Here is an 11,586-nt window from a genome sequence, read left to right as displayed (position 1 = left end):
TGAGAGAAAAACCCCAGCTGCTAGAAAGACGGTAATAATAATGATTACATCTGTTTAAATCTTAAAGGAGCAAGAGAGTGACGGTGTATGAATGGTTTTGATTTTGTGTCAGAGTATATCTGTATCCGCCCTGGCAAACTGCACTTTGAGCCATTGCAACAACAATTAAAGACTTTGGTGGTGGATAAGGCATCAGGGACTAATCTAACAAATAATGTGCAGTACTGCAAAACGTACAAAAGGCCCTCTAATAGGCTTACGGCGCAGTTCACAAAAAAGTGGAGAGCACATCAGTTTACTCTTATTCAAAGAGAGAACAGTTTTCCTTCTGGGGTGAAAAGCTTAACCGTGTGCATTAGGCCGGAAACAGATTTATGTACACAGCACACAATACACATTATGCATTCGACAGTATGGCTGCATGATAAAGTGTTCCTCACTGCATGAGCAGTTCCCCCTGCATAGAGGCTCCTTTAATAATGTTCAGGCATGTTTTCATCAAGCATTGGGTGGCACTGTTGTTCCAGAATGAAGATCAAGTCATCAGGAGCTCCTCAGGCGAAATGTAAACAGGCAAACGGAGAGTGTGTGTGCACCTTACAGTCCAGCAGACCTGCCTCTCGCTCTTGGATGAACTGCCCAGACAGCACGAGCGCTCATCATCTGACCTCAGTCCGCTCGGGAAAATGGAATATGACGGTTCACAGAAACAAATGGCATCTGATGAAGATGTGGTGCTCATGGATGAGGATTACTGAAGTGCTGGGAAGCTGGGTGAGTAAAGTTGTGAGATTTGTGTTAGAAGCAGTTTTTCGGGATGCTGCTTTACATTGAAAACTGGGCAAATCTGTTCGGCATCATAGTTACAGAAGCAATTATTCAAAAGGTATTTGACCTAAATTGAACTCTGGCTTGTTTAGGAGGTGATTCTTTATCATAATATTAATTTACTCCTTAAATTAGCTGTTGGTTCTTTAAATGCTTTACTATTTAAAATGCAGTCGTCTTGTAATGCAGCATCTCCATGTATACAAAATACTCTTATCCACTATGGTGCTTCATTCACAGTGATTTCATGACCTGCTGGGTTCATAGTGGAATAGATCTGGTCAATGTGGTTCGGGCAGACCATGTCTTGAGGTGAGACTTTGTGAGATGAGGGTATTATTTGATGCCAGTCAAGTCCCACAAGCCTTTGAAAAGTGGATTTTGTTTTCCACACAGAACAGCAAGTTGATAAATAGAGCATTTGAAAGCAAGACAAACAGAAACCAGCCCATACCACAAGCTTAAGGTCCATTTTTGTCATGTTTTCATACATGGTTCTGTATCTGATGTGGATTTTTTTGGTTCAGTCTTGGTCACACTGTGAGTTAAAGCAACAGTCAGGAGTATGTATTGCCATTTCGGTTCACATTTAGGGGGATGTTTGTAGGTATCGAGTGATTAGGCCCCTTAAACCATTAAGGGGCTGTAAGTATATATTTAATCCAATAGAATATTACTCGTCAAAAAGCACAGAGAGTTTCTTACTTTGTTGCTTTTTATTGATCCTTATCAATGAAATATGAATTCTTTTCCATTCTTGCTTACAGCAGAATGTAACTGGGGTGGGTGGAGTGTGGGGACCCCCAAGTATGATTTCGCTTGTGGCCCCAGAATGTTCACAAATGGCCCTGGTGTGTAATAATAACACTATCTTTATTGATAGAGCACTTTTCATACAAGTGGCAGCTCAAAGTGCTGTACAGACAGGTGAAACTATGAGTATTCATTTAAAGTCATATAAAACAATGACACAGAGAAAATGAAAAAGATCAATTCCAAAGAGACGTAGAATTTTAATTAAACACTAAGTTAGATATGTTTTCAAATGTCTCTTAAACGTGTGCACTGAGCTTGACTGTCTAATAAAAAGTGGAAAGCTCTTCACACTTTTTGTATTTCAAGGAGGGTATTTGCAGCACCTGCAGATCTAAGATCACGTGCTGGGACCTACAGACAGTCTGTGAGGCACACAAGTGCATTAAGGTTATTCAGTGCCTTAAAGCAAGTAGTAGAACATCTACTGTATCTTAAAATATACAGGCAGCCAGTGCAGCTCTTTCAGCGCAGGATCCCTGCTGCTGCATTTCCTGTGAGTTGTGTTGGATTGTTTTCTTAGGAAGCTCAGTGAAAGGAGCATTACGGTAATCAACCCTGATTGTAACAAGTCTCAAAGATAATGGAATTTCAAAGAATCTTAAAGATAATGCAATCTCAAAAAAGCTCTAATGCAATGGTTTAAAGATCAAGATTTCTACCCCATAATGGACAAAATAGCATTGATTTATTACTCTGCAATCTATACGCATCACCACCATAAATCAGTCTTGATAACATTTAGCGTTGGAGCTGTTTTGAGGAATTTCAGGAGGCAACACCCTCCTTGATGAAAGCGGCTTCCCTGATAAGCTAACTGCTGCTTTTATGCGTACATTGTTACAATTCACAGTCACTCTATCTCATGTTTCTCTAGAATTTGCAGTTTGATACCGTATGTTTCTCTGGAGCTCAAGTGTAAACTCAGCATCCTGTTTGCGTTGGTGTTTGTCTCAACTGAGCATATCATCACATTTGTGCGTTCGGTTCACTCTGAATAACATAGGTGTTGAAAAGGGTTGTTTGGAGTGATGCCACTTTGGGTTACCTAAAGCAATTCCTCAAGGACCCCCAGACAGTCCACATTTTTGCTCCAACCCAGCTTGAAATGCATCAGGATGGAGCAAAAATGGGGTCTGTCTCAGGAACAGTTTGAGAACAACTGCCCTGAAGAATGAAGTAAAGATGTATGGCTGTGTAGAACCTTTTGTCTGAAGAACCATGTTCATCAGTGTTCTCTCACTACTATAACAGGGATGCATTGCACACATGCATCATGTAACCATATGTAACCCATTGGTTCTATTTTTCATTGCCGGAGTGTCCCTTAAAGAACCTTTACTTTTAAAGGCCTTTTTTATGTGGTTATGGCCTATTTAGTGCTTTCAGGATATTTACAGGATATCATACATTGCATGTTCTCTGCTCTGATTCTTGTTTTTGTCAGTCACTGTGCAAACTTGTTTCCACATTTCCTTCTTGCAAATGTTTTGCGCGTGGTTTGCTCCTGTTCTGCTGATGCTGATGACCTGTGCAGACTCCAGACTTGACTAGAGAAAGCTGGAACAAGCTTTTTTAATAATATCTAATAATACTAATATGCCAGTCCCTCGTGTTCTTTTAGATTGTACAGTTTCTGATATCGCTTTGAATGTAAACTATGTTCAAAACATTCAGTCTGATGGAGTGGAATTAAAATAGGAGTCGTGTGGGAAGGTGTCAAAATTGATTATCAGAGCATTTGTCACTGTTTTTTTTTTCCCTCATGTGTTTGTATCACATTAAGTGAGTATATATGGGACAGTGATGGAAAATGTGCATGGTGTTCATCCGTACTGACCTGATAACGAAATCTGATTCGTGGTGGATTTTCTTTTTTTCCCGCTGTCCCTCAGCTACAGTGTTATGGGAGCTTGACTTTACACCTAATCTCTTTAATTGGTTCCTTAAACAAATTGTGCAAGTATTTCATTTCTCACAACCAACACTGAGCTATTTTCCCACGAGGCAGTTTGTTCTGGATCAGTTTTGGCAGAGCATCCTCGTCTTAGACAGCACTGACATGCCAATTTCTTTGTAATTTGTATAACCATGAGTGCAGGGCGTAACTGGGATGACAGACTTGCCCTCTTGCTTAATTATTTATGTGTTTATGGAGTATATTTACAGATGTGCTCACAGCCTGTTCACCTAAATAATTCATTAGTGACTAATAAGTGTCTGTGGGAATAAACACTGGACCGAACATGAAGTCTAGGGAAGAGTGGGACACAACCTAATGCATTTCGCTTATTGCCAAATCATTTGAAAACTACACATGAAAACATAAACATTGTTTCCAGCAATTATCATTTCTGAACAACAAGTCAAATGCAGAGTGAGATCAAAAGATGCAACTGACTGTCTTCAAAAGTCTGTATGCAAAACACAGTTAACCCCTTAACATTTCAGGCTTATTACACAAAGGTTTATTATTCAGTAACTACAGGGGCTTTAATGCAAACTGGTTGAGCTGTTCTTAGGTTATAAAATTGTGTAATGAAACTCTGGGTCTGCCACTGAGCCCATGGCCTGTTAAGAGGTCAATTAAATCCATAAAAATACATTCACCAATAAATCTAATTAGTGAAAAGAGCATGGTCTATGACTGAATATGGTAAATTCATTTCTGAGCACAAAGTAGAAGAGCAAATATCAATAAGATAAAATTAAAATACTTCATTTACTTTCAACTAAATATCTACTGAATTGACCATAATTTTCTTTAAACCTGGCTCTAAACCTAACCTCAAAGCAAAACCTAAACCCAACCCTCATCCCCAACCCTAACCCCACCACTGTTACTGAGTTTTAACAGGTAGTTTGTTAAAAATGTGAACATCTGTAGATAATCTATAGGGGGCAATAGTTGGCCCCTATAGCCCCAATGGCCCCTAATTTTGAATTGATATGGACTGTTCTCATCATTTATTTTGGGAGGCTTAGATACAAATAGAAGATAACTAGAAGAGGCTTTATGTTATCCTGGTTAGCTCTCACTATAAGTTACTATTATAGACACCTACAGGGCGAGATGTGAATTCTGTGACTTATACATGCAAATCAGTAATCAAAATAAACATTTTTGAAATAAAGTCTTTTTGGTGAATCTCAAGAAATATCGGTCAATTGCTATCAAAATCTGCAGATGACTTTTCTAGAGTGATACGAGAAAATGACTCAGGGCACTTTCTATTGGAACCTGTTTAACTAAAATATCTATAGTACATTTACCCTGTATTAGTTTGTGCCCAGCTCTGCCTCACAGGATGTAACTGGCCTGCTTTGCCCTTTTGCTTAATTATTTATATGTTTATGGAGTATACTGGAGGAGTTTAGCTCAAATTCTGTTGACATAACTTAGTAAACTTCTCTAAGAATGGTGATATTGATTATAAAATATCATTGGCACTTCTTGGCTTGCATATAGCCCAATCACATCAATGTATATAATGAAAAAAGTGGTCTATAATGCATCTTGGAATGAAACCCCTTATTTACAGATGTGCTCATACCAGCTCATAGCTTTTTCACCTAAATGATTCATTGGTAACTAATGCATAACTGTAGGAGCATGTTAGTATTTTAACTTTGTCTTGTTTGTTATCCAATCATTTCAGCTGACCTAACATACAGGGTACAGAACGTCCTGAGACAAAGTCATTTTTCAGGTTCAAGCCAAGTCATTTTGGTCCACTCTGTGTGTATTTGTCTTCGACACTTTCCAATAAACCATTTTCACCCCTGCATTTTTTTCCTCGATAGGTGGAAATGAAAGCGCGGTTCAGCGTCGTTTGACGGATGCATGCACATTTGCACTTCATGTGAGAAAGAAAAGGTCAAGGAGTAAAGTCGTGCTCGGAATTGGCAGCCTCACTCCGAATGCATTTCTAAGGACAATTGATCTGCTTCCAACAGCCCCAAGATTCTTTTCAAGATTTCTGCTTAAACCTTACCGTTTACCATGCTTGAGCTCATTAGTGTGGTCACAAGTAGAATGCCCTTAAAAGTCATGAGCCGTAGTTGTTCAAGATCTATTAATATAACACTGACCCCGATTACATCTTTGTGCATCCGTCTTTCCTGACCCCATGTGGAAATTTGCAGTCCCTTGAGGGTGACCATAGCTGAAATGGCAGATTTGGTGCCAAGCTTCTTTCGTACAACCGTGTAATCTGTGAGCTGATTTTAAAGGAGATGAAAAAAAAATGCCAGTGGAGAGAGAGAGAGAGAGAGAGAGAGAGAGAGAGAGAGAGAGAGAGAGAGAGAGAGAGAAGCAGCAGCAGAACTGTTTCAATACCCACTTCAGTTTCCCAGCTGGACAAACACCTCACACTCCTTTTCTGTTTACCCAGCAGGACTTCGCTCTGCTCCTGCAGGACTTACCTCTAGAGTGCTTTGGGCTCAGGGTGTGATCTGGCCACTGAGGCCTGGACACTAATAGTGTGATGATGAAGTGCCCCTGCTGTGTGCTTGGACTTTAAGAACGAGGTGGCATCTCCCCTGCACATCCAAACAAGTGTTAGATATATGTGTCATTTTCAAATTAGAAGATCAAATGGAAGAAACCCTCTGTGGCCTGGAAGACTGTCGTAATATATTTCACCAAGCAACACCGATACAGTTTGGACACTGGTGTCTTTTTTCCCATTCCATTTTCAGGGTAGGACCTGTCCAAGGTTTTAAGATGTTAGTTTAGTAGTGGTGTTATATATCGCTGTTGTCAGAACAAAACTTCAAAAAAAATCTCCAAAATAGTAACTTTACAGGAGAAGGAAAAAACATACTCTACTTTTAATGTAAGTCAATGGAACCAGACACTTTTTCCAAGTCATCTTGTGCCGTTTCTTTTGGTCCATTCATCATGGAATTTACAATGTAAAGTACGACATGCGTGCATTTTCAAATTATGTCAAAAACTGAAAAACGGAAAAAATGGAGATACGAGGTTTTGTTCTGACAACAACGAGATATATATATATATATATATATATATATATATACATACATATACATATATATATATATATATATATATATATATATATATATATATATATATATGTGTATATATATATATATATACAGATATATATATATGCAGAAGGTTGACTCAAGTTGACCCGACTACATCAAACCAATAAGGCCTTTAAAAAAATATATATATATATCACAGTGTTGTTTTTCTTTTATAGCTTTTTGTATTGTTCTGATTTGGTTTAGTTAAAACTCATCTGAGAAGAGGGCAGTATGGTGACATTTTATTGTTATTATGATATTTTTTTTATCATGATAAACAGTGCATTTAGGATCATATCATGAATATCGTCAGTACTTAAAGAGCATCTCTAACTGCATGTTTAATTGCAAAGAGAGCATAATTAGTTAGAAACAGTGTATTAGTTTTTAAATGTGCACTGTGCCTCTGTAAAAATATGTACTGTTTATTGTGAAAATGTTTTTAAATCGTCTTAATGCCTTTATCGCTCAGCTGGTACATACTGGTAATTATATTTAGGCCTACAAAATAATTTAAGTTGATCTTAAATAGTCAAAATAGTCAATGCGGGTGTCTCTTTATAATCTGGCCCATTTCTTTCCTCCAGTTCCCACCCCATCACATAGCTTGGGAAGTGATGGGGACTCCCTTCTCTCAGACTTATAGCCACAGAGAGCTGAGGTGTCATTGGGATTTGATCTCATGATTGTTTTCTAATGTTGAGGCAGTCATGCCACAGGTAACTGTTCTTTATCTAAGCACAGACAGTGTTCGCTGAGCGTGAGGAATGGTTTGAGCACAGGTCTCGCAGCTCTTGTGTTAGTTAACCTTTTCATTCTTCCTTGGAAGCAGAAACTGAAGCAACTTTGTGGCTCCTCGAGTCGTGCCGCTCTCAAACTGCCTAATCATCTAGAGAGTTTAAATCCCAGAAACACCTCAGTCCTTATTCAGAGAGGATGCCCTCACACCTCCCTCCTTTCCCACCAGGCTGGGTGTTCAGTGTGTTAGGGGGAGCTGTGGCCTGAGAGATGGAATTAGCAGTGACTACATCAGAGGAGGAAGTAAAATCAGACTAGAAATTTCAGCAAATAAGGAAGCCATCATGTTTACTTTTTTCTTTTTTTGTTTTCTTGACCTCACCTAAGATGCAGAACTGAAAAAAAGGTTTCTCCTTTTTTGAGAAAAGGAGAACTTTTGAACCTAAATGTGCTGAGAACAAGTTAAGACAGAAAAGCTATGCAGGCTTAAATTACCAGAACTGTAAAACAGTTCATTATTAGTTCATTCTTTTGCAGATAATAAATAGCTAATGAACATCCATCCACCTGTTCAGCCTGCGATCGGTTTAGCCCCGGTCCATTCAGGCTGAAATTAGAAGGAGTGTTTCAGTCCAGACTACTTTTTGAAAAATGCACAATCAGAACAGAGACTGTTTATGTATATCAGGTTTAAAGACGAAACCTGGGCAAAAACAATCATATAAAATAAACAATAAATTGTGGAAATTGCTTACCATTCATCGAATAGAAATAATTCCTGTGAGAGTATTGTTTTAAGAATACTGTTTTCTTTCAAAAACATATACAAATAAAATCAAAGAAATTTGCACCTTTGGGGAAAAAAAACTTCCCTTTTATTGCTCCTAGTCTCCAGGAGCTTCATTGTTGTCCATGGCCATTTTCAGTTTCCCTGGGGTATAAATATGAGGTTACACACATGTAAAATCCCTTTTTCATCCATCTACATGAGTAAAACTGTAGAGCTGTCAATTCAAATGATATAGAAATTGGTTATAAAAATAATAGTCCATTTACCATTGAGTCCAATCAGGGTAATAATAACAAACGGGAAGCATGCAGCACTTGAGCTTTTGCCAAGAAGAGGACATATGACCATACCACCCCCACGTACAGTGACGAGGGTGGTAAGAGAGGAAAGAGTAATGCAAAAATCACAGTTACAGAACTGCACAGTTTAGTTAATCTGGAGGTTTTCACAACCTCCATCACCAGAAGACTTTTTCACAAAAGCTGAGCTTGGCTCTTAAGTGCCTGATCTTTGCAAATATCATCATAGCTACAAAGGGAATGTTGTGTGGTGAGATGAAACAAATATCAAACTTTTTGATCATATATATATATATATATATATATATATATATATATACGTATATATATGTGTTTTCACATGTGGCAAAAAAGGCACTACATAGCATGAGAAGTCTCTGATTCCTTCTGTCAAATGGATGGATCACTGATGCTTTGGGGCTGTTGTGGTCCAGTGGCTCTTGTGAATTTCAGTGGTATAATGAATTGCACAAAATCAGCCTCTATCAGCCGGCCAGCCATGGGAGGGCCTTCCAGCAAGATAATGACCCCAAACACACATCAAAATCCACAAAGAAACGGTTGCAGGAACACAAATTGAAAGTTTATCAATGGTGCTCTCATTGTTATTAAAAAATACAAAATACATTTTTGTTCCAAAACCTAGGGTGAAATGAAATGCTTACACCTTTTTGTCAAAGCCCACCGTATCATTCATTGCATGTATGATTAATTGAATTAATTTTATCACATTTTTATCGAAGGTGCAAATAATTCTGGACATGACTGTCGTAAGGCTATTTCTACGCCTGTTCACTATTCCATAAGTAGAGGCTGGAATATAGTCATGTAAAAAAAATGATTGTTTTTGTTCATAAACCCACACAAACATAAGTGTACTTCTAAAAAATAAAATGCAAAAAGATGTAGAATACAGCTCCTTTAAGGATACTGAGCTATAAAGTATGTAGGTCTGTTTCTTGAATGCTTGTCAGCTTCCTTTTGTATTAGAAAGTAAAGGGTCAGGAGCACATAAATATGGGTCACAGTTTTATGTTTGTTCTGCCTCAACTGTGCATTTATGTAGGAGAAACTTCACCCTACACATCTTTATGTTTGTCAAGAGGAATGTTGCACAGACATGCTGCATTGTTTTGATCTTTTTTCATTTTTATAAACACTTCAAAGGAATTACCATCCAAAAGGCCTTCTTTTTCTTCTGTATATTGACGGTGTGAAGAACTCTCTGAACATGACCTGCACAAAGTATCTGAGAATGTCCATATTTGTCTTGTGGGCTGTTTTTGTTTTTTTTTCAGAAGGCCTGGTGACAGATCCATCTTTCTTTTGGAAGATATGATTTGGTCCCAGTGCTCTCACATTGGTGTCCATGCTGAAAGAATATGGTTGAGTTTGAGACATGAGAAACTGAGCTTGTTATTTGTGTCTTTGCAGAGGCGCTTCAGTGTCTAGTGAGGAGGAATCCCATCTGACCGTCTCCATGCAGATGACCAGTGATGGCCACAACATCAGACCCAACAGAAGAGTAAGAAGCACCTGACGAATTTCAGATCTTGAACGTTTGCCTTTGCTATTCTCTAGTGAGAACATTTTGGTTTAAAATTGCAGTTAAGGCATGTTTCCTGTTTTTGACTGGTTACCGCATAATGACATGGGAGAATCCTCCGTGTAATCACTGCTATTATTTGCTTCCAGTTCAGTTGATGAAGTGGTGACCGAACACATTTTTAACCCCCTGGAGAGGATCGTTCTGACCTTCTTCCTGGCCACCATTATCATTATGACCGTCCTTGGTAACCTGCTGGTGATGGTGGCTCTCTGCAAAGACAGACAGCTGAGGTAAACCTCTTACTGCTACAGATATGACAAAACCACTGCTGAAACAACAGTGCACTGATTTATCATTTGTCAGGTAGTCACATGATGAGATGAGGAGAAACAGTTCAAAGGCAATTCCACCGTTTTTTCAAAATTCCTGCGTAATGAAATGGTGAAGATGTAAACAAAGTCTAACAGGGTGGTTTGATGTAAGGAACCAGACATCCAGAAGTGTTGACTGCCTCTAAGAGGTGCTTAGCACAAAGTTATTACGCTAAATGAGTACAAATATGTTCCCTGATGCCAGAGACATTGTTTTAGGATCATTTTGGGATACGATTCTGACCTTACAATAAATCTTTTCATGGCAGAGGGGAACAATCAAGATATCATAAGTCTGGTTTTACACAGTGAAACTCTCCTGCAACTAGTTGCATGTTGCAAGTTACTGTCACTGATTGGCCCCTCCCAGTCTTGTCCATGTGCGTTTTTGTTTTGGTTTTTCTAGTCCGGCCCCCTCATTTCGTGACTCCGCCCCTGAGTGTTTTCACCTGTCCCTCGTTGTCCCTTTGTTACTTAAGCCCTGTGTTTGCACTTTGTCTTTGCTGGTCTTTGTATCGGTCTTTGTTTGATGTCCCTCTTTGATGTCCCTCTCCTGTTTGAACCTTTGTTTGCTGTTGGATGTTTTGTTCAGTTCAAGTCAAGTCAAGTCTAGTTTGTATTGCCTCAATGACCCTGGACCGTTATGACCCTGACTTTGGATTTGCCCTCAATAAAAGTCGCTTACCTCCACACATGCATCCGCTACATCGCTCTGCGTCACAGTTACCTGCAATGTACCTTCCATGCAACTTGACAGTAACACTAAGCAATTCAAATGCAAACAAAGTTGTGCTCAACACATCCAGTTATTTCACTTGTAAACCAAATTAGCACCTCATATTTTTGATAAATCATATAATTCTCACTGTATAGTCAACCGCAAGGTTTAATTTACATATCTGCAACACTTTTAGAATCTTTGTATGTTCTTTCCACCAGTCTTGGACATTGTTTTTCTATATCTAGATCTGTGTATTTTATGTGTCTAATTAGGTTTCTTGACTATGAATTTGGCGGCACGGTAGCGTGGCGGGTAGCGCTGTCGCCTCACAGCAAGGAGGGCCTGGGTTCGATTCCCTGGCCGGGCAACCGGGGTCCTCTCTGTGTGGAGTTTGCATGTTCTCCCCGTGTCTGTGTGGG

At 39.0% G+C, this 11,586-nt stretch overlaps 1 protein-coding gene across 2 annotated transcripts in view; it reads left to right on the top strand.

Annotated features, from left to right (window-relative positions):
* Positions 1 to 578: 578 nt before the first annotated feature.
* The window catches only part of si:dkey-247m21.3 (5-hydroxytryptamine receptor 4), a 41,293-nt gene continuing 30,285 nt past the window's right edge, over positions 579 to 11,586 (top strand). For both annotated transcript variants that reach the window (XM_017713319.2, XM_017713312.2), the window contains exons 1-3: positions 579 to 774; positions 9,961 to 10,051; positions 10,222 to 10,365. In XM_017713319.2, coding sequence (XP_017568808.2) covers positions 10,023 to 10,051; positions 10,222 to 10,365 — 173 coding nt within the window. In that variant the 5' untranslated portion in view covers positions 579 to 774; positions 9,961 to 10,022. The remainder of the gene's footprint in view (positions 775 to 9,960; positions 10,052 to 10,221; positions 10,366 to 11,586) is intronic.

This window comes from Pygocentrus nattereri, chromosome 16 (assembly GCF_015220715.1).
Source record: "Pygocentrus nattereri isolate fPygNat1 chromosome 16, fPygNat1.pri, whole genome shotgun sequence".
Lineage (NCBI taxonomy): Eukaryota > Metazoa > Chordata > Actinopteri > Characiformes > Serrasalmidae > Pygocentrus > Pygocentrus nattereri.
This window is presented reverse-complemented; position numbering and strand designations above follow the sequence as displayed.